This window comes from Tiliqua scincoides, chromosome 1, assembly GCF_035046505.1.
Source record: "Tiliqua scincoides isolate rTilSci1 chromosome 1, rTilSci1.hap2, whole genome shotgun sequence".
In the NCBI taxonomy this organism is placed as follows: domain Eukaryota; kingdom Metazoa; phylum Chordata; class Lepidosauria; order Squamata; family Scincidae; genus Tiliqua; species Tiliqua scincoides.
The window spans coordinates 305,759,970-305,782,712 of record NC_089821.1 but is presented as its reverse complement, the minus strand read 5'-3'; the positions used below and the strand labels follow the sequence as shown (position 1 = coordinate 305,782,712).

Genomic DNA, 22,743 nt, shown 5'->3' with positions numbered 1-22,743 from the left:
GGAGATGGCGAAAAGGATACGTAGGATGACAATCATTCCTCTGGTTGTTTGTGTTCAAATCACAGTAAGGAGAGAGAATTAGGAGGAACCGCAGTGTCTGCAAAGATAGTACATTCACTGTGTGCAAACCGCCGTAGTGATTACCTTGTTGCTCTTTGTAATTTGGAGAGGGGCAACTAAGACGTGCTGTAGGCCATTAGTGTGTTCAGCTGGGATTCACAAATGTTGGCCCTTATTTGTTGCCAACACCAACCCTCTCCCTTTCTCTCTGGCATGTGCTCTTGTTCGTACTGGGGTATATAGAAAATTAAAAAAGCTGAGAGTTTTCCTCTGTTTAGAAGACACTCTGCTGTTTGTTAGCCTCTCTAAAATGTCAGTGGCAGTGACACCTCTAGGGAGAGGATATGAGTGGTATTGGGTGTCCTGCTCCAAAGAAGTTTGGGGATTCTTGCCTTGTTCATGTCCTGCGTGTTTCTTTAAGAATGGGGATGAGGTTTTCCACTCAATATGGCATGGGGTCATGCCTGGTTTTTGTGTTCAAGTATAACACCAACGCCACTGGGAGAAGGGAAGAGCACCACGACAATTGGACTAGTTCAGGCTCTCGGAGCACACCTTGGTCGAAACGCATTTGCCTGTGTTCGGCAGCCTTCCCAAGGACCCACTTTTGGAATTAAAGGTATGTAATGGTAACACCCCATGCCAGCATGCATTGTATAAGCATTGTGCCCTTGGGGCTCGTTTACGCAAGAGTCGAGTAGTAACCTCAACTACTGTTAAGTAGTAACAGTTTTGGACTGTTCAGTTTTTGAACTCACCCTATGTTGACACCATTTCTTGACCTTGGAAGGCTAGCCTGTGGCGGGTAAGGGACCAGCTTAGCCTTTTCCCTGACATTCTGGGATTTGGTTTTGTGTTAGTGTGCAGAGAGAAGTGTGTGTGTGTCTAAGGGTGCAATCTTGCCCTTCACTTAGGCCGGCGCACGGGACTTATGTACTGTAAATGTGCTATAAAGCACATTTGCGCCTCCCCGGGAGTAAACCAGGTCGGTGCATGGAAGTGCGCCAGCCTGCGGTCGCTGACATAAGCCTCTGCGCCGGCCTCCTAGGTGAGCTTTGCATCGGCCCAACTGGGTCAACACAAGGCTCTGGGATGGGCAGGGAGGAGGTGGGAGGGAGGCGTTCCTGGGCAGGAGGAGGGCGGGCAGTGGGCAGCTCCTGGGGCGGGCAAGTGGGGAGCAGGAGGCGGGGCTGGGATCCAGAACTTATGCTGGATCCCAATCCCCGTTCCTGGAGCGTTCGGAGCAGCTTCAAGCCACTCCGCTCTCCTCGGACTTGCACCGCCTCAGGAGGTGGCCCAAGTCCGAGAAGACCCATGGGGCAAAGGCGCCTTACCCAGAGGTAAGGGGAAAAGTTTCCCACTGTCTCAGGCTGAGCTGCTTTGGGCCCCTATCCTGCGCTGGATACAGCGCAAGCATCTTGGCTTACCTGTCCCAGCGCAGGGTAGGATTGCGCCTTAAGGCAGCTTCCTATTTTTATGTTGTTGCCACTTTCATGTCCCTAAAAGGGACTCGGTCGCTAAGTGAAAACGACGTACTGGATGCTGGGATGCCTCATGGAAGACCCTGGAGGCTTCATCTATGTCGTGGAGGGCCTCTGCAAGCCTCAAAATGGCCTGCAGAAGCCTCTGGAATGTACTTCTAGGTTTTTGGGTTTTTTTGGAAGCCACTTCTGGTTTGCTTCTGAAGAGGTGTCTTCCAGAGGCTTCTGCAGGCCATTCTGCGACACAAAGGAGGCCCTTCCATAAGACATCCTGGCACCTGGTAAGCAATTTCTAAATTGCTTTTTCCCACCAAATTGTTTCTTAAAATCACCCACTGCCAACTTTTGATCACCATTGTATCTATCAGGGGTGTCAAAATTGTTTCATACAGTAAGCCAAGTAGCACTCATGATGCCTGCTATGGGCCAAAAGTGATGTCATTAAGCAGGAAGTGATGTCATTAAGCAGGAAGTGATGTCATTAAGCAGGTCATCACCAGAAATAAGCACTTTTTCTCACTTAGGAACTCATTAGCTGCAATTGACAAGAGAAAATGCACAAACCTTGATCTTGTTTTCTAGATATGGGAGAGCCCAGTTATCATGTGCACCCTTTCAGCAGTGATGCCTCAGCTCAACTCAGCATCTGAGAGCAGCAGTAGTGCTGGGAGAGCCTGAGGGTTGAATAAAGAGCTTCCAGGGGCCACATCCTTTATGCAGGCTTTATGTTTGGCTCCCCTGGTATATCCAGTCAGTCGTCAATTGGCAGGTCGCTAAGCAACACACAGCTGTATAAGGATGCCTTCTCTTGAGTCAGGCCATTGATCTGTATAGCACAGTATTGTCTATAGTGACTGGCAGCAGCTCTCCAGGGTTGCTGACATGAATCTTTTGCAGCTTCCTTGGTGCTCTTGGTGCACTAAGATGCAGTGAGAGAACATTTGTCATTGATTTTGGAGACTGAGCTTGGCAATAGTGACGTTGGTAAGGATGCAATGCCAACAAGCCCATTATGGAGTTCTGGCAAGGCTGTTTCACCCACATCGATCATTTAGGGATACATCTCAAGTAAGCTCAGAAGGCTTTTGGGGAAAATACAAAATCTACTTTTGCCAGTGGTAATAGGATACAAGGAGTTTGGTGTAAGGCCTTCTTTGACACAGTCTTAGCAAGGGAGGGTTTACTTGTGCAAAGAGAAGGCAGCTAGGCAGGAGTCACCGAGGTGCCCACCTTTACATACCACCTTTTGATCAAAGATGCTTTAAGGTATTCATTTTTATAAGCTGATGTGTTTCATAGCCTTTGTGTTTCTTGTTCTTATAGGTGGTGCTGCTGGAGGTGGCTATTCTCAGGTTATTCCTATGGAGGAGGTAATTTTAGGGTTGACTCTGTGTGTTCACAATGTGTTGGCACATTGCCATTTTGGATACAGCGCTTTGAAGTTACAGAAGATCAGGCCTCACTCACACGTTTTCTATTTTTAAAATTATAACCTATGTTTTCTTCCACGGAAGGCCTCAAAGTGGCTTGTAAGGAAAAAAAAAGGAAACAATACAAACTGCACAGTAAAAAAGCAAATGTCATGCAGCAGCAAAACATTTTTAAGCAAACAGAATCAAAACAGAGGAGGCAGCAACTAAATCAATGCAGCCCAGCAAATGCCTGCTGAAAGAATCAGATTTTTAGTCTCCAGCAAAAAAACTAGCAAGGAGGAAACCAGGCATGAGTAGCAGGGAGCAGGGCCTAGGAGAGGGGGGTAAAGGGGGTAATTTGTACCCAGGCCCAGGGTCAGAAAGGGGGTTCAGGAGCCAAAGGAGGGGGCCCAGAAATTTCCTTTTACATTTTTTGTAATGTAAGATTATAGATCTTACATTTTCCAGTCTCACCCAAACTTACTGCCACGCAGGATGCTGGGAGCATTACTGTGGGTACATGGTGATGACTACTGCCACAAGCCATACATTCTAGGCCCACGAATATATATATATATTGCTTAACAGCATCACATCTGGGGGAAAACTGATTCGCTACAGTCACTGTGAATTCGCTTACCATGGTACACGGGACACTTTCCATTCTAGAGTGAGCCTAAATACAATGATATTAATTTCCTGCAATGATTTTCTATATTTGAAAGATTTTAGAGAGACTTAGAAGTATACCTGGTTTTCCGTATTACTGGATCTAGCTGCCAGTGCCAGGCAGGTAGACCTGACCTCTGCATTGGGAAGACTGGTAGACCTGGTTTCCAGAGACTATTTCAGCTGTTGCCACTCTCCCCCTGCCTGTTTTGCCCCCATTCTACCCACCCCCGTCGCCATCCCCCCACTCTGTTTCATCCCCTTCCTCTTTGGGAAGGGGCCCAAAAGAAACTTTGTACCCCCTGATAAAATTCCTCTTAGAGGCCCTGGCAAGGAGTTCCAGAAGGTGGGGACCACCACCAAAAAGGCCCCCTCGTGTGTCATGGCCAGCCTAGCCTCAGATGGCTGCAATACACACAAGAGCCTCATTCCCAGGTCTTTATAGGTAGATTTGTATGAAAGAAGGGAATCCTTCTTTCTAACTATAGTGGTGAGGGGCATTTTCTCTTGGTGGGATCTCATGAAGCTGGTGATGTGTGGATAAATACTAGAACATTGTGGGAAGGGCCATGATGTAGGCCATAGTCGTTTCCCTGGCTGAGGCAGTGGAGAGAGATCTTATCTCAAGGAAGCAGCTCTTACACCTCTAGAAACTAGCCCGTTCTGATCTCCTGCTTGTAAACTTTTGGTCAACAAGTCAGGAATTTGGAGGTGATTTTAATTACTCCTTTATAAATCTATTGCTGCTTACCAGCATTTGCAATTGGTACCAATCCATGGTGGGGTCATGATGGAGGCTCAGAAAATTATAAAAGGGAGTAGAAAGATTTTTCTCTCCTTGATGTACTGGAACTCTGGATCACACAATGAAATTGGTTCAGGACAGACAAGGGGAAGTGTCTCTTTATGCTCATAATTAACTTGCGGAATTCACTGCTACAAGACCTGGCCACTAGCTTAGCTGACTTGAAAGGGGGCCAGACAAATTCATGAAGGACAGATCTATGAATGGCTAGTAGTCATGGTTGGTAAAGGGTGAGGGCTGTTGGCTACTTGTTTAGAGGCAGTGTACCTCTGAATTACAGCTAGTAGGGACAGAGGAACACTCACTGTTGGCACACTCACAAGCACACTGCTTCTTCTGGCTAGCCTCTGTTGGAAACAGGGTGTAAGGTTCAATAGGATTTTAATCTGCTTCAGCAAGACATTCATATGAAATAGTTAATGTTTTCACCCAGTTGTAGTTAGAAGGATACTGAAGTTTCAGCCATTTGCCAGGCCTGGAAGAACTAGTTCTGAGTGAAGGAGGCTTTCTCTTCTGTTATTTACTTTTCCTAACTTCAGGAGGTTTAGCAGAATGACATCAGTGTGGGGGAGGGCTTTTTTCCCCTTTAGATAAGCTCCTTGTCTCTTGCACATCTCTGAGCAATTTTCCATCTCGCCCCCAGGAACAATGCTATTAATATATCTTTATCCAGCAGCTCATAGCTGCTGTTTTAGGGCTTAATGAGATTCAAAGAAAGGTTACAGATAATTGTTGAGGTGTGTGCCCCCTCCCCCTCTCTTCCTCTGTAGTTTAATTTGCATCTCACCGGTGACATCCATGCGATCACTGCAGCCAATAACCTGGTTGCTGCTGCTGTTGACGCTCGTATCTTCCATGAAGCAACACAGACCGATCAGGTAATTTGATGCCATTGATCTTTTCCCTGCAGTGTGTTTTGTGTTCTGTCAATGTCACCAAGACTTATTGGGTGCCCTGTAGTTGCTAATTATGTTTCTTGCCCTTGAAGGCTCTCTATTCTCGCCTGGTCCCTTCAGTGGATGGAAACAGGAAGTTCTCTGATATCCAGATACAGAGATTGCAGGTGAGTTTATAGCTGCCCACCTTCCTCCAGGTATTTCTATGACTATGAGCAGGGATGTGCACGCATCACAGGTCCACAACCATACAGTGTTGGCGTCCTTCAGTCTCAGGAGACTCTGGTATTGCGCTCTGAATGGTGATTCTGGAACAGCGTCTAATGTGGCTGAAAAGGCTGATTCGGGAGTGACAATCCCTTCTACACTGAGAGCAAATGTAGTCTGTCCCTGTTGTGTCTCCCTGGCTACGGGCCTTCCTTCTTTGCCTCTTTGCCTCAGTCTGTTGGGCAAGCATAAACTGCTGCTTCCCGTGTTGTGTCAACACTGTATGGCAAAGTTGGAGTGTCCTCTCCAGTATGCAAAGCCTAGGTAAAGTAGATATGGAGGATAGATGGTTACCCATGCAGCAAATCCCCCCTCTCCAAGTCGCTGAAATGGTCCAGAAATGCAGAAGCCAATACGGTTGGTTTCAGCAGTGTTACAGGAGTTGCCAGAGTGTGACTGCATACAGCTGCAAAATACCTCAGGGACTCTGGATGTTGACTCGAGGTTGATTCCTGAAGCCTTTTCCACAACTGGATATAGCCACAAGGCAGTGGAGGTTTGGGATCAGAGTTTTCCTTCTCTCAGATGAGCTGCCTTCCCAGGCTAATGAGTCCCATAACATTATGCATAACTAGTGGAAATCCCGTAATCCTGAATGCAAGACCTGAACCTGAGCAGTTGAAATGCCAGTATGATTCATGATGAGTGAATGAACCTCTCTTAAAAATGTCTTTGGGAAAGTCTGACCACAAAATGAAATGATGAAGATTGATATCCTTCCCCTTCCTTTTTTTGTCCCTCTTTGTTTTCCCGCCTTTCCAGAAATTGCACATTATGAAAACAGACCCAAATGCTTTGACAGTTGATGAGATAAACAAATTTGTGAGATTGGATATTGATCCGGACAGCATAACATGGCAAAGAGGTACTGAAGAAAAGACAAGCAGCAGAAAAATAAATAGGGCGGGGGGGGGGCAAATTGTCAGAAGGGTGGGTTTTGGCAGGAGTTTGGTATATGCATGTGTGTAGAACAATGGATTAAAGTTTGAGCTGGAGTCTATAACTTTCTACTGAGCTTCTTTCCCCCACCCCCAAATCTCCAGGCCTTTATATCATTATCCTGTGCATTTCTACTTAGAATTAAATCCCATTGAGTTCAGTGGGACATACATGGGAGTAAGTATTTATAGGATTTGAACTTTTTGGCTCAGTCCTAATGAGGGCCTGCACCATTGAACATGTGATGTGCCAATGAGCACTGTCAAGCACTTTGCGATAGTGCAAAGCCTACGTGTGCTGACGGGAAGGCCAGAGCCTTCCTGCTAGCACTGGTGGTCATTGGAGGGCAGGGAGGAGGTTGAATGGGGCAGGGAGGCAGAATGGGGTCGCAGGGATGGGAGGATCAGGCCGATCAGGGTGGCATGCACTGTATCCAAACCCCTTTCCCGGACCTGATCCACCTGCACAGATCAACACAGGCTTGTGTTAGTGATATCACGAGTGCAGGTCCAAGTTGACCTGTTGCAGCTGCTGGGGTTTACCTGGGGCAAGGGGACAAATGTCCCCTTAATCCAAGGAGAAAAAACCCCTACAGGATGCAGCGTAACTTGTGCTGGTGCCGCTATGTCACTACACGGGGATTTACACTGGATTAGGCTATTAATCAATTATCAACAGCTGTGTCTGAGTATTATTATTACTATTATTATCAGTATTTATATACTGCTTTTTAACAAAAATGTTCACAATAACATTATTGCATAGTCAATATTAAGCACGTGACACGCCTCTCGGGGGGAGGCCTGCTTGCAATTCCTCTGTATCATTCACTGGTGTTACTCTACCTTTTTTCAAATCAGTCTCCAACATGACTGGGATTCAGCTATGACTCTGTATCAGGTATTATTAGTTCCTTTATATGCAGAGATGCAGCAAAATCACCCTCTTGGAGGAGGGTCCTGTATCGTCTCTGCATGAGTCACTGCCCCATTTTTGCCTCTTTCCAATTGGGAGTGTCCCCTGTGTTCCCATAGTTCCAACAGAATCTTCTGGTTTGACATGCTAATTGAGTTCTCCCCAAGCTCATTTTTTTCTCATCTTTATTGCTCTAAATTGAGAACTGATATGGTGTAGTGGTTTGAGTGTTGGCATAGGCCTGGGAAGGTCCAGGCTTAAATTTCCACCCAGCCATGGGACTTAGTGGGTGTCCTTGGATCCGGCACTTGCTCTCAGCCCAACCTACCTAACCAGAATATTAGAGTTGGCAACCTTCAGTCTCGAAAGACTATGGTATCGCGCTCTGAAAGGTGGTTCTGGAACAGGAGGAGAAGTATGTATACCACCCTGATTGTGTTGAAGGAAAGATAGGAAATAAATGCCATAAATAAACTGAAATTATTGTCCACGGCACGTCATTGATGAAATAATTAAACTGATCAGTTCCAAAGCGAATGTAAGGCACGTGCTGAAGTTGCAGGAAAGTAGGTCAGGCTTTATCATGGTAATATAGTCGCCAAAAGGCATAGAGCTGCCAGCTTGGGGAAATGCAATTGTAGCCTGTTAATCAGCAACCTGCTGAGAATAAGAGATGGCTCTTTTCATCACATGTGCCTTCAGTCACCTTCTGCTACTTTGCAGCACGCTTGAGCTAACTGACAAATCAAAAGGGAGTCATTTTGTTTATTTATTTTTCCGTGTTTCCCTTTTGAATATATACATGTTGAAAAACGAGATGTTAAATGTATTCTCAAAAACCTGGCTCCTGGTACACTAAGGGACTCCCAGCCCAATCCTGAGCTTCCCGGAGTGCCCAGGCACCAAAAAGGGGTGCCGCCGAATCCCGCGCCTCCCGCGCTACCACAGGAGGCTCTTCAGGATAAGGGGACGTTTGCCCCCTTCCCCCGAGTAAGGTAAGCAGCCCCGCAATGGGGCTACTCACTTTACAATTGAGGGCTTACAATTGGGGCTACAATTGAGGGCTTTACAATTGGGGCTACAACTCACTTTTATAGAGTAAAGTCGCTTGTGTAGGGCACACAGCCCTCCACGAGCGCCCTGGATCCTGCGGAGCTCAGCTCCGCAGATCTTCGTCCCACCCGCCCCCCGACACCCCTCACCCGCCCCTTGGCATGCCTCTTTCCCGCCTCCGCTGGCCTCCCCACTCCCCGGAACACCACCTCCACACCCCCATCCCCACCCTGCCTGCTGTTCCGCAGTTCAGCGGTCTAGGAGACCGCCGGGCCGCGGAAGCTGGGCAACCGCCCCACGCTAGCCCAGCAACAGCCGGCGCTGGGCTAGCACCGGCGGGTGCCCAGCGGTGAGCCCCACGAACGTACCTTCTGGCACGTTAGTGACTGTGGTCAGCAGCACGGAGCTGTGCCGCCGACCACAGGATTGGGCTCTCAGGCTTCAATCCTAACCTCACTTTCCTGGGAGTAAGTTCCATTGAACACAATAGGACTTACTTCTGAGTAGACCTGCTTAGGACTGTGCCCTCAATTTATTTTATCCTGTGAGCAATATTCTGCAAAAACCTAAGTTCAGCCAGCTTCTCTTGTGTATATATTTGGCATTACACTAGTGTAGCATGCAGAGCTACACAATTTTTTCACAATTGCAGCTATTGATAAGATGGTTTGGTTAGTGCAATCCTGTTGATCTTTACTCAGAAGTAATTCCGACTGAGTTCAGTGTAGCTTATTCCCAGGAACGTATGCATAGGACTGCAGCCTAACTGTCACTGACAGCAGAAGGGAACAAAAATGGGGAATTTTCGATTCCTTGGAACTTCCTTTGAAGGATCCTTGTTTGTTCTTTGGCACTGATCTCCTGCCTTTTTCCCACGGCAGTGTGCGTGGCATTCCCCAAAAGGCATCCATCTAAGCACTGACCAGACCTAGACCTGCTTGGCTTTAGTAAGGCAGCTGTATCATGTGACCTCCATCTGTTCCCTGGGGCCCAGGAACTCTAGACGCTGATGACTTGAGATGAGAGAATCTGGTTGGATACAGTCCATGAAATGTGTTTAAATGCTCCTGCCTTAGGAATTCCATTGATGACACCTGGTTGTTGGTTGACAGAAAGAAGTCTACGCTTCAACAGCATGGAAAGTCCAAGACTCTTGCTTAAAATATGCTCCAGGATTCGGTGCACCAAGTCCTGGCCACTGCTGTGACATAACACCCCTTGCTACACCTGCCTATTTGATTGGTGCAGCTTACCTGTGGAGCACAGGCAGTGTTGAGGCCAAAAGGGGCAGCACCATGACTAAGAGAATGATTCATGAATTATAAAGTCCACAGGTCAAATCTCTCCTCTGCCAGAAACTCACTAGGTTGCCTTGGGGCAAACGGCTCCTCTCAGCCTCAACTTCCCAGCTTCAGTATGGGGGTGATAGTATTGTTAGTCTACCTTATAGAATTGTTGTAGGAATTGCAACAAAATAATTCCTGTGAAGCGCTTTGAGCATAAGTGATTGGCCCAGGGTCACCAATAGATATTCATGGCTTTAGCAGGAATTTGAACCTGGGTCTGACACTCCAACCACTACATGATTCTAGCTCTTGCAGCACACATGCTGGAGGCACACAGGAGGCTGGACTGCATGGACATGGCCTGATCCAGCAGGGCTCTTCTTATATGTTCTTATGCAGTCTTTTTTACTCTACATATGGTTTGATTTTTCCTGTGTGCCTGTATGATTTGAAAGATCAAACCTCCTGAGTTCTTTGGCTATTTCGTCTTCATTTTTTAAAGCTACTTGTGTATAAAAGTACTATTGCTGGTTGGAAATACCTTCCAGTAGACATATATGAAATATCATGAGCTCCTTTTTAACCTTTCTGGTATTCATTCTCCCTTTCTCTATTCGCTTTTGTAGTGCTGGACACAAATGACAGGTTTCTGAGGAAGATCACCATAGGCCAGTCCCTGACCGAGAAAGGCTTTTCACGCGCAGTAGGTGTCTGTTTTCTTTTCCCCTTGAGGCTCCTTTAGGCAGCAGGCAGCTCTTTGAACAAAAGCATTTTGCCTCCTTAGCAACTGTTATTCTTAAGACAAAGAGGGGGTGGGGGTTGGAAGAGTTTTTCAGCAACTTTCAAATGCTGTGCTCCAATTCCCCATGGCACACCTGTGGACCTTGCGTGGCACACCAATGTGCTATAGTACTTAGGTTGAAAATTGCTGCCTCAGGGCCTAATCTGAACTAGTGTGCGCCGGTTCATCGCCAGTGCACACTGTTGCAAACATGTCATAAGGCACGTTTGCGGGCCCTAGTGCCAGTGGAGCAGCGAAGAGGTAGGTGGGGGCATGAGGGGAGGTGGGGAGAAGGCATTCTAGGGCAGGGGAAGGCAGAGGGATGTCAGGGAGAACAGGGAGGGCTGTCCGTTCGATATGGAGGCTCTGAATTCTATGCCAACCCTCAGGTTGTCATGGAATCGAGTAGCCCCATCATGGGGCTGCTTGCTTTACCCAGGGATGGGAATGAAAGTCCCTTTCTCCTGAGGAGGCAGCGGCAGCTGCCTGGGGCACGCTGGATGCAGTGGCAGCCATTTTCAGCGCTGCTGCAGCCCCACGTGCCAGGCAACTCAGGATTGGGCTTTCAGACAGCTGTTCCTTACCAGGAATTAGAGAACATAGTGTCTGTGTGCTTGGCTTGCTCAGAGGGTGGCCACAGCAGGTCCTGCCTGGCTGCTGCCACTGCCCCTGCTATCCTCCACCCAGCTAGTTCCTGAAATAGGAAGGGAGGCTGGTTGACAAGGGGGTGGCACTTCCTTCCCCGAAACAGCCCTGCTCCCACGGTTGCCTCTGCCAAGTTGGACACAGAAAAGATAGAGTGGAAACAAGCTTTGTAGGTGGCTGGTTCAATGGTGGGGTGGCGAGTGACTACATCTGTGCCTGGGTCCAAAGGCTATTATGTTTTTGCAGATGTGTTAAAAAGGAACCTGCTTGATCCCTTCTGAGTTTTTTTTTTCTCTTCTCATCTTTTTCCTTAGGCCCAGTTTGACATAACTGTAGCCAGTGAGATCATGGCAGTCTTGGCACTTGCAGATAGCCTGGAGGACATGAGAAGACGCCTGGCCAGGATGGTGGTTGCTTCCAGCAAAAAAGGGGTTCCAATTACAACAGAAGATCTGGTATGTTTGCGCTTAGTCATGCTAGCAGGAGGTCTGGAAAAACTTGCAGAGGCTGTATCAGAGAAGCAGAGACTCTAGCTATAAGCCCACTATGTACTTGGCTGCAGGTTCCTCTAAAATCAGCAGGGCAATTCCAGTTACGTCTCTTGTGAATCGGGAGGTGACTCTCCTCAATCTAAATCTCTGTAGCCTGACTGTGAAATGTCTTTAGAATGTTCCTCCTCCTCAGTCCCACCAAGCAATCAATCTAAGATGGCCTCCATCATGTGAGGAACCAGGAGCAGTATCTCTATGTTGAACTCAGTAGCAAGGAATGCCAATCCTTTTGAAGATTGCTTCAGGATTTTATCCGGCACATAAGAACAGCCCCACTGGATCAGGCCATAGGCCCATCTAGTCCAGCTTCCTGTATCTCACAGCGGCCCACCAAATGCCCCAGGGAGCACACAATGCCCCAGGGAGCACACAATGCCCCAGGCACCAGCATGAGGCTTGATGTCTTGACTGCAAAAGGGTTTGTTCTGGCAGAGTAAATGCCACTGTGTGCCCCATGCATTTTGGCTGGAAGCCTAATGGAATCTGATAGATTTTTCTTCCACAAAGAGGATTCTCTCAAGCACTTAAGACTCTCCAGGGAGCTCTCTGGCCCCTTCTTTATTTGTCCAGAGCTGAATCAGACTTGTTTTTTAAATTGGCTTTTGAAAACATGAATATTTTTGTGTTTTCATAAAGATGTTCTGCTTGCTTTTTTGTGTGTCCAATAGTGGTGACTTTCCTTATGGGAAAAAGCATCTTTCTTCTAGTCACATAAGTGGCTGCTGCTGTCTTCGGTGTATCTTAACTCCAGGTGCTATGCTGCTCATCCAAGCCGAGCACTCATATCAACAGTTATTCAGGGAGGAGTAGTCTGTTGGAGAGGTTGGCACAATGCTTGGTTTTTCTTGCTGTTGTTTTTTAGATCTTTCAGAAATTGCAAGACATTTTACTGGTTTTGACTGAGCCATTTATACAGGCTATAAATGGAGGAAATTGGGGCTTCTCCTCTTAGATAAAAACTTCTAAACTGATGAAACTCAACTAGGAGACACAAAATTATGCCCCTTCTAAACAAGCTCCATTAGAATGCAGTTCGGAATCAAATGAAATGTGGAGTCAACTGGGATGTGAGTGAAACTCAAGCATGTTCAGCTGATGTGACCTTTTTGTGCCCTGCCCCATACAAACATTGGCAAGTTGTATCTCAAGCTTGCAAGAGTTGGAAGTGTTTACAGGTCTTGAAAGGGTCTCATTGTAAATAAATGAGCAAGAACCTGCTGCTGAAATAACTCTCTGTTCTTGATTCCTTTAGGGAGTAAGTGGTGCCCTGGCAGTGCTGTTGAAAGATGCTATTAAACCAAACCTTATGCAGACTTTGGAGGTAAGTTCATATTTTGAGCAAGCTTAGTGCTCTTGACTGGAAATTGGAACCCTACCAAAAACTGGGTCTGTTTTATAGCATTTATTTTGATGAGGATTAGATGTATTCATGGAAGACAGGTCTATCGATTACTAGAAGTGGTGACAGCTAAACTCAACATCCATAATCAGAGGCAGTGTTCCCGAACATATTTATTGATGTATATTGCAATGTAAACTGCTTTGTGAGTTAGGTTTTGTCAAAAAGCGGTATATAAATTTTCTTAATAATACCAGTATTCTTTTGCGTTGTTTGTGGGCTTCCTAGAAGCATCTACCTACCTACTGTTGGAAAAGTAATGCTGAACAATTCTGAAATTTTTGGTCTCATCCATCAAAGCATTTAGTAATACTGCAGGCTCTTAATCGGCAGGCCAAGACAAATCTCAGATACTTAAAAAAAAAAATTCTCGCTATTGAGATGCAACATAAGAATTCATGTGCTCTCATCAAGTGCCCAGAAGGTGTGGGGGTGGTCAGGAAGGACTTACTACAGCTGTCACAAGCAGTGGGGAAGTCAAGTGCCCAGCATGCAGGATTACTTCTGCCTCTTCCCCAAGCTGGCAATCGATTTCAGTTCTGCCTCTCAAATTAGGTATGTCGTTTGCTTTCCTGAAATGACCCAAAAAAGACTGATTTTTGTGAAGTTTCCGGCCAGGGACAAAGTTTATGCAGGGGAAGGCTTAGACCAAGAATGGAGGAGTCCCTTGAGAGGGCTTGCCTCCTCTGTTGGACAAGACACAGAGAAAGGGATAGTTCCACTCAACTTGGGTTCTCAAGTGGACTGTGCTAGGCTGATCTTTCTGTGAATTTTAAAGTTTGCTAAATTTCTTCCTACTTTGAATATTCACAATGAGTGTTGGCTTGTTCTTACAAAACAAGTTCTTCATTTTTTGGTCATCTCCAAAACTCTGCAAGATTCTACAGCCTGACCATATGCATGCACATTGAATTCAATGGAACTTACTCCCAACTGAGCATGCATAGGCTTGCATTGTTTCAGATGACAGAGCATCAGTTTCTCTCCTTCATGTTCCCCTGTTTGTGCTGATATCTTTCTCCATCAGGGCAACCCGGTGTTTGTCCATGCTGGCCCATTCGCCAACATTGCTCATGGCAACTCATCGATCCTGGCGGACAAGATTGCCCTGAAGCTTGTTGGCAAGGAAGGTTTTGTGGGTAAGTCTCTCTATGCATTGTCTATTCTTGAAGAAAGCAGATGCAGATATATTGCATTCACACGCACAGTGGAACTTGGTTATGAAGATATAATACTAGGGGATGAAAATGAGAAAATAGTGGCTTTGGCAGTGGATGGGTGTGTGGTGTGTGCAAATAAAGTTCAGTGGGAAGCGTGTTTTAGAGTATCAAGAGTGTTGTGGGTAATGGGGCAGGAGAGAGAGAGTCAGAAATGGGATTCTTTGAGAAAGAGGCAGATACTATGGGGCCTGACACTGATACTCCCTTTGCTTAGAAGCTCACTCAGCACCTTGGGGGTCCCCGAACCAGAGGGGACCCTCCATAACCTGTTTGAATAGAGCAAGCCCTGTGGATAGCAAAGCTGTGGAAACTGTCAGGAAGTGTTCTAGCTTGCCCCCCCCCAGTTCCAGTGGTGACCCACACCCAGTGAAGAGTGGGTCATAGTCATGATTGGTGCCAGAAAGGGAGAGATGTAGGGGTTTTAGACTTGTACACTAGACCTGTCATCAGTGTTCCCTTTGAGCTACAGCTCAAATCCCTGGGAAGCCAAGCTTTGCGCTGTTCCACATGGGAACTGAAGAGATCCGCACACCTCATAGAGCAGGGGTGCTCACACTTTTTTGGCTCGAGAGCTACTTTGAAACCCAGCAAGGCCCGGAGATCTACCAGAGTTTTTTTACAATGTTCGCGCCATCATAACATATAACATTTATGTGTACAATGTATGTTGGTGTACCTTGCATAACCGCATGAGCCAATATTGCACAACACAACATAATTAACTATAAACATTTTTTGTAATTACTTGAGTTTACTTTGATGACTTGCACTGAAGTGAATCAGCCAAGGATGCATAGTCCGGACAGTAGCTGCTGACAGCATACTTCCAAATGTTCATCAGTCATGGTGGAACGGTACTTGGACTTAATGATCTTCATGTAGGAAAAGGCTGACTCACATAAATAAGTGGAGCCCTTCCTGCCTCAGCTGCTCTTATATCCCTGAGGGCCCTATTGCCTTCAAGTGGCTGCAGCTGTGCAGCACACTCCCTGGAAGCCCAGGCCTTACCCTTAAAGGGGCCACTGCTGACACCACATCTACCTCCTCACCAGATCTTCCTTGATTCCCATACAAGTGGAGGGGGGGGGAGCAGATCTCTATACAGACCAGTGCAAAAACAGGGGAAAGGTGTGGGGGAGGGAAGATCTCTATATAGACATCACAGCAAGACCAGTGCAAAACCCCTTGCACACAGAACCAACAGATGGAAGTTGGGGGGGCACATCTCCATACATACCAGTGCAAAAACAGGGGAAAGGTAAGTCAGCCCCAGTAGAGTCAACGGGGCTCACTCCCAGGGATGCGTGGACGGGAGAGAAGCCTGCCAGCGGCTCCTCTCCAGGTCTACTCACGAGTCAGCCCCAGTAGAGTCAACGGGGCTCACTCCCAGGGATGCGTGGATGGGAGAGAAGAGGAGCCCCAGTAGAGTCAACGGGGCTCACTCCCAGGGATGCGTGGACAGGAGAGAAGCCTGCGATCGACTCATTTTGCCTCGCGATCCACCAGTCGATCGCGATCGACGTATTGAGCACCCCGTCATAGAGGGATCATTGTCTGCTGTCCCCTACAGTGCCTTTCAGTTGTCTGTTCCCCATTGTCTGATTTTCTCTGTAAACTGCTTTGTGAACTTTCTGTTGAAAAGCGTTATATAAATACTGTTGTTAAGAATAAGAATAAGAATTGTTGATAGTGGCTGTTGTCAGGCTGCTCCTGTAAACAGGAGAGGGGATAAACCTCCTACTCTGACAGTTGAGGGGTTGGCCAGTCAACTGTTCCAGAGAGTCTTAAAAGGGCTTCTTTCAGTAGGCAGGTCATGGCTGCAGACAGGATGTTAGGAAGGATTAGAAAGTGGTCTTTGTTAAGAACTTGGGTGGTTTTATGGAAAAGGGGAAAATGCCTCAGAGCTTTCTTATATAATTGCCGATGTTCCTCTTCTCAGATGATTTAATCATGTTCCAATAAGTAAGAAATGGGTGCTATTACTCCAAATAATTGTCATTTTCCTGTATTTTTCCATAGCGTTTTGGAGTTTTTTAAAATGCAAGTTCAGCCATTGATATCACATGCTGCAATTTTTGAATCCACTGTTCCTTGACTGGCAACTTCTGCCTTTCATAGTATTGTTATAACAAATAGTTAACGTATGTGCAGACAAACAAAATATTCCTAACAGGTTTCACTGCATCACTGAGAGATATCCCTGGGAGAGCATTGCTGATTCCATTGGCAGTTCGTAATAATGTCCTCTATAGACAAAATAACAACTTTCCAAAATTTTCAACGTGTTCACTATGTACACTTCAAATCTGCACATCGTAATTACATTTCCAATACTCAGAATTTGCAATCTCCTGCACTGTTAAAAACGTCAGTGGCGCAAAGTAAAATTCTCCTTCAAAATTAACATTGTTGATTATTAGACTCTCTAAAATGGATCTCAAAATGCATGTGTGTGACCCCAAATTAGAACTATTCAGCTGAAAGTCTTTCTCCCTTGTAAGACAAAGTATAAGCTATGCACTGAAATTCTAAAAGAACTGTAAATGTATTTAAATTGGTTTTTTGCTGTGTTTCTCTGAGCATTTAGTTAAAACCATGTATAAGCATTTCCATGTATTTAGTAGTGCAGTTATTTGGATTTTTGTTTTATAGTACAGTCGTGCCCCCATATCCCCGGGGGTTCCATTCCAGAACACACACACACCCTCCATGGTTAAGTGAAACTGTGGATAAGAGGGAATGCCCTCTCCCCCCCTCCAGAGTTGAGGGGAGTTGAGCTCCCCTCTCCTTTGAAGGGTCTTCTGAACCAAGCAGAGTCCACACGCATCCACATGTGGCCTCTGCTGAGCTCAGAATGACCATTACAGGCCGAAAAATGCTACTTACAGTTTTCAACCCAAAACAGACATTTTTATGCCCTTAAAAGGTATTAGGAGGCCTCCCAATGCCTTCTAAGTAATTAAGAACATTAGTTCTGATTTTTATGAAAAAGTGGAAGAATGCTTACAGTCATTCTGAGCCCGGCAGAGGCCATAGGTAGACGTGTTGGGCTTAGAAGTCCCTCCAGAGGTGAGGGGAGCAGAGCCTTTGGAGGGGACGCATGCGGGAGGGCCCCATGGACCTGATTTGTAGATAACAGGATCCATGGATACAGGGGCCCCTATATAACCTTTCCTGAACCTTCATATCAGTAAATCAAAATAGCAGCAATAATACTATGCAAACTAAAGAGGTTCTACAGTCCTTGGAAGTTCTAAATCCTTGGAGTGCATAGTGAGTTTCTCTTTTTAAATCTGCTTGTAGTCACAGAAGCTGGTTTTGGAGCAGATATTGGCATGGAGAAGTTCTTTGATATCAAGTGTCGATATTCTGGACTGCAACCCCACGTGGTGGTCTTGGTTGCCACTGTTCGAGCTCTGAAAATGCATGGTGGAGGGCCCACGGTGAGTGCTGAGCTTGGTAGCTGGGGAGTCTTGAGGCTGTTGGGCACACACAGCTGAACAAAATACATACCCTTTGGGAAGTCCTTGTAGAGGAATCTTCCCCCCCTCCATGCACATACTCACACTGTTTTCCATAAGGACGGTCATAAATAGAACACACTTCAGCTTTGGAAATGAACTTAATATACCAAGGGAATGCGACCCTGCAGCTTTAATGACTTTTCTTCCTCTTTGCAGGTCACAGCTGGGGTTCCCTTACCAAAGGAATACACTGAAGAGGTGACTATGATTTATTAATCCTATGGACAGAGTGGATAGAGAGATGCTTTTTACACTCTCACATAACACCAGAACCAGGGGACATCTGCTAAAATTGAGTGTTGGGAGAATTGGGACAGACAAAAGAAAATATTTCTTTACTCAGCGTGTGGTTGGTCTGTGGAACTCCTTGCCACAGGATGTGGTGATGGCATCTGGCCTGGATGCCTTTAAAAGGGGATTGGACAAGTTTCTGGAGGAAAAATCCATTACGGGTTACAAGCCATGATGTGCATGTACAACCTCCTGATTATAGAAATGGGCTATGTCAGAATGCCAGATGCAAGGGAGGGCGCCAGAATGAGGTCTCTTGTTATCTGGTGTGCTCCCTGGGGCATTTGGTGGGCCGCTGTGAGATACAGGAAGCTGGACTAGATGGGCCTATGGCCTGATCCAGTGGGACTGTTCTTATGTTCTTATTTAATGTCCCCTGTTTTGAGAAGGTAGCACAGCACATGCAGCAGGCCTTAAGGAGTTGCTAGTTGCAGATCAGCCAGGAGTTCTTCTGGCTTAAGCTGTTGGCCTTTGTTGCTTTTGTCATTGCTGTGAGCAGAAAACCTGAAGCTGTTGACATCCACCTGCTAAGCAGTTTCAGCATCTCTCATAAGCTAGGTTGTGTACCTAGGAAGCTGCCTTATATAGAGTCAGACCATTGGTCCATCTAGCTCAGGATTGTCTATGCTAGTGTTTTTCAAACTGTGGGTCAGGATCCACTAGGTGGGTCACAAGTCAATTTCAGGTTGGTCCCCATTCATTTCAATGTTTTTTTTTTTAATTTTTAATAGACTTTGTGCTCCCATGGTGTATGACTGCATTTGGGGAAATGTTGCAGATCTGTACTTTTAACAGGCTACCATGTATATGCTTTTAACAATGATATTCAATGGGGCTTACTCAGAGGGTAAGTGTAGAGAGGACAATCTTTGGGGAGTTTTTTTTAGATCAGATCAGCAACTACTTGGGAGGGTTAAGAGGGTTCTTGTGGGTGCCGGTGTAAAAAGTTTGAGAGCCACTGGCCTACGCTGACTATTAGCAGGTCTCCAGGGTTTTACACTGGTAGATGTAGAATCAAACCATGCTATGTTCCCACTGGAAAGTCATAGCTCACTTCTGTATTCTTTTGAGGGATAAAGATTGCATATTTGGAGTCAGTACTTACAGAAATGTATGTGCTGTGCATCACATTTAACCCATTGTAGAGTATGTACAACCACTCCACTATGGGGAGGGGGCAGAGGCTGATGAATCACCTGGTAAAGGAGGAGCTACGTTTGGCATGCTGTAAAACAGCCATCAAGAGAAATACAAGAGAACGGCAAATTTCCAATTAGTTTTGTGCAAATGCTTGTCTAAAAAGCACCTGATGGCAGAAAATGAGAAGAGATGAGCTGAATTTCTTAGAGCAGCAAATTCCACAGCCTGGGTACCATCACCAAGAAAGCCGTGTCTTGTTCCTTGCCCATCGGCTGGTGGCAGGATATAGAGCAAGATATTCCCAATGAATGAAGCATGAGGGCAGGTTTGTGTGGGAAGATATGGTCCTTAAGGTATCCTGGTTCCAGGCTGATTACGGCATATTGCAGACACAAAGACTGACAGTGGGTGGCTTGATTAAGGCCACCTAGTCAGTTCATAACAGAGGCATGATTTTAAAGGAGTGCTTTCTGGCTTGCAACTCGATCTCGTATCTCCTGCACTGCACCAGCTCCCATGTGTTTATCCTTCACAGCTGTGTCAGATTAAATGGGTATGAAATGCGCCACTTCCATAAACTTCAGATATGCTGCTGTGGAAATTGGGTGTTAATGACCAGCAACAATCCCAAGTATGTGTCATGAAGAAGATGAGATTTCACTTAGCGGGAAAAATATTTTTTTTTCTCCTTTGATAAATTGCTTTTGTTGAGGATATTGGACACTTCATTCTTGGTTGCTTTTATATGAGCTACTTTTCAGCTCTTGTGCACGAAAATTCTTTCATTGCAGCTGTTCCAATTATGTGAGTGTTCCTCTTCCTTCAGGTAATTTTTTCATCTTTTTCCTGTGAACAAGAAGAAAGTGGCATTTCTAAACACATGTGCTATGACAATGCATTTCTCTCTCCCCCCCCCCCCCAAGCTTTTGCTCCCTTTTGTATGCTGGTGTTTTTCAGCATTAGTGATATTCACACAGCAGGTTGCAAAGAAACACCGGTGTTTGAGAGGAACAAACTCAACCCTTCGCTTTCTTTCTCTTGTACAGAACCTTCAGCTTTTGGAAAAAGGTTGTGGTAACTTACGCAAGCAAATCCAAAATGCCCTGTCTTTTGGCATCCCCGTAGTGGTGGGAGTCAATGTGTTCAAGTAAGTGGGATTAGCAAAATAGCTGGGAAGTGCATCAGTTTATTCAAAATATTTCTGTATCACTCTTCTTTGTCTTTGCATCTACGCACATAGTCCTGGATGGACTTAAGTGTGGCCTTGTCTTTCAGTCTCAGCCTTCCCATCTGCAAAATGGAAAGAAAGAACCTTATATGTACATTGGTTCTGAGAATGAGTGAGAAGAATGAGATGGGCGGGGAACCATTTTGTGCAAAATAAGTGTTGAAAAGGGAGGGGCATTTTGGTAGGATGTTCCCATACTGATTGGGCATCTCTGGCTCTGATGATATCCCAAGAAAAGTCTGCATACCATGTACCAGTCCGAGTTCTTCTTCAGTCCCTTTGTTTCCCTACTAGCAGTGGTGCAGGGGGACTTTGCAGTGGTCTAAACTGCAGGGGTCAGGGGCCCAGGTCATACGTGCAAGCAGCTAAGTAAGTGGCCACTTGACATGTGGCAAGCCATTTGTGAAAGTGGATAAAATTCACTGCTTGTCCTCACCCACCTCCTATCCTGTCATCTGTGAGTTCTCCTGACCTTAGCTTTGCTGCCCAGAAATGTAATGCACAGTGACTCAATATTGCCCTGAACTGCCCAGAATCACATATATGAGACATTTGCTGTAACAGCTCCCTGCTGTCTTGTCTCATTTTTAACCTTGAGGCAAACTGAGAATGTCTTGGCTGATCAGGCAGTTCTTTTTCAGGCTTGCCAGCTGAACCAAGGGAGGTGATGGTGGGATGTCACAAAGATTAATTGCTTAATGGTTTGCAGCAAGCATTAATAGAGTAAAAATTAAATTTCTTTCTCTCTGTTTCTCCTCTCCCCAGCATTAAGGGTGTCTTTAATTTATGGTTGACATCATCCATGGCTCATTGTAGCTGAACTGGTTTCCATAGTTTTCTCCACAAATCCTGTTTTACTTACAGATTCATTTCCCAAAACCTGATGCAAATTTAAGATTTTTCAGACTCCTAACCATGGTTAACAAACTGGGAGTACCCTGCAAACTACTCACACCCACACCCCTCCTTCTTCCACCTGTACATATTTTTCTTTCCTTTTTCAGTGTTAATCATGACCATTCTTGTGTACTCTTCTTTTGATAGTATAAAGAACCCCTTTCAGATCCCAGTACTATTTCTGGTAATGAAAATGGGGGATAGTAAATGGTGGTGATTGCCTTTTCTGTGCACAAACTGGGCATACAAGAGTCAGACATATAGTGAAGACTTTTTAGGAGTGAATTCACTTATGGACTGAATATGATTGGCTGTTACTTGTTTCCGCATCTTTGGTAGATAAAAGATTTTTATATTGGTGAAGGGAACCGGCGCTTGGAATGATTCCAGAGCTCACCCACCTTGTTCATCGCAGATAATGGTGCCAGTGATCATTTGCCACCCACTTGAGGGAGGCATTTCATGGTTCCTGGTCGGAAGATCTCCCAGAATGAGTGTCTTTCATGGCTGTAGCACATTCCATGTAAGGCAGGGTCCAAGTTTAACCTGCCCAGCTAGTTTAGAGAGCACCAGGGTCTGGGAAACAAGCAAGATGCTGGTTTGGGGTACAAGGCACTGAATTTAGGCTCCAGGTGAAATCCATCCTGTTTTCTCAATTTTTTTTCATGTCCTGTGATTGATTTGTGCCATCTGATTTCCACCCACCCCCAGTATTTGGAACTGTTTCATTTTTGTCTGCATATTTTGCTTTTATTTTATATGCTGCACCTGTCAATTTTATTGATTAGCATTTATTAATGTTGCTGTTTTAATGTTTTGTTACCTGTCTTGAGGCTGTGGTAATAAAGACAGACTATAAATTCTGAAAATAAAGGTTCAGAAGATTGTGCTTTTGTGCCTGTTTGCTTGGCTAGTTGTCTAGGGCCAAGGAAAACCACCCTCTGCATTTCCAGTAGTAACTTTGTGTAAACGAATGTCCTTGCAGATCTGATACAGAGGCAGAGTTACAGCTGGTCATCCGAAAGGCTAAAGAAGCTGGAGCTCTTGATGCAGTGAAATGTACCCATTGGGCTGATGGAGGGAAAGGAACTGTGGCCCTGGCAGAAGCAGTGCAGAAAGCATCACAGGCCCCAAGCAGCTTCAGGTTCTTGTATGATGTGGAGGTAAGAATTTGCACTGCACTTTGCATGGCTTCTTCTGGGTGGATATAATACAAAAAAATCTCTTGAGAGTAAAATGATGCAGCTGGTGGAACCGGATCCTTTTTCCTCCTTTCTCCTCCAT

General features: G+C 45.7%; 1 protein-coding gene across 2 annotated transcripts in view; it reads left to right on the top strand.

Annotated features, from left to right (window-relative positions):
• The window catches only part of MTHFD1 (methylenetetrahydrofolate dehydrogenase, cyclohydrolase and formyltetrahydrofolate synthetase 1), an 80,034-nt gene that overhangs the window by 42,093 nt on the left and 15,198 nt on the right, over positions 1-22,743 (top strand). For both annotated transcript variants that reach the window (XM_066629599.1, XM_066629593.1), the window contains exons 12-24: positions 543-679; positions 2,865-2,911; positions 5,198-5,305; positions 5,416-5,490; positions 6,353-6,455; positions 10,410-10,486; positions 11,524-11,664; positions 13,013-13,081; positions 14,187-14,298; positions 17,683-17,822; positions 18,060-18,101; positions 20,381-20,481; positions 22,445-22,622. In XM_066629599.1, coding sequence (XP_066485696.1) covers positions 543-679; positions 2,865-2,911; positions 5,198-5,305; positions 5,416-5,490; positions 6,353-6,455; positions 10,410-10,486; positions 11,524-11,664; positions 13,013-13,081; positions 14,187-14,298; positions 17,683-17,822; positions 18,060-18,101; positions 20,381-20,481; positions 22,445-22,622 — 1,330 coding nt within the window. The remainder of the gene's footprint in view (positions 1-542; positions 680-2,864; positions 2,912-5,197; positions 5,306-5,415; positions 5,491-6,352; positions 6,456-10,409; positions 10,487-11,523; positions 11,665-13,012; positions 13,082-14,186; positions 14,299-17,682; positions 17,823-18,059; positions 18,102-20,380; positions 20,482-22,444; positions 22,623-22,743) is intronic.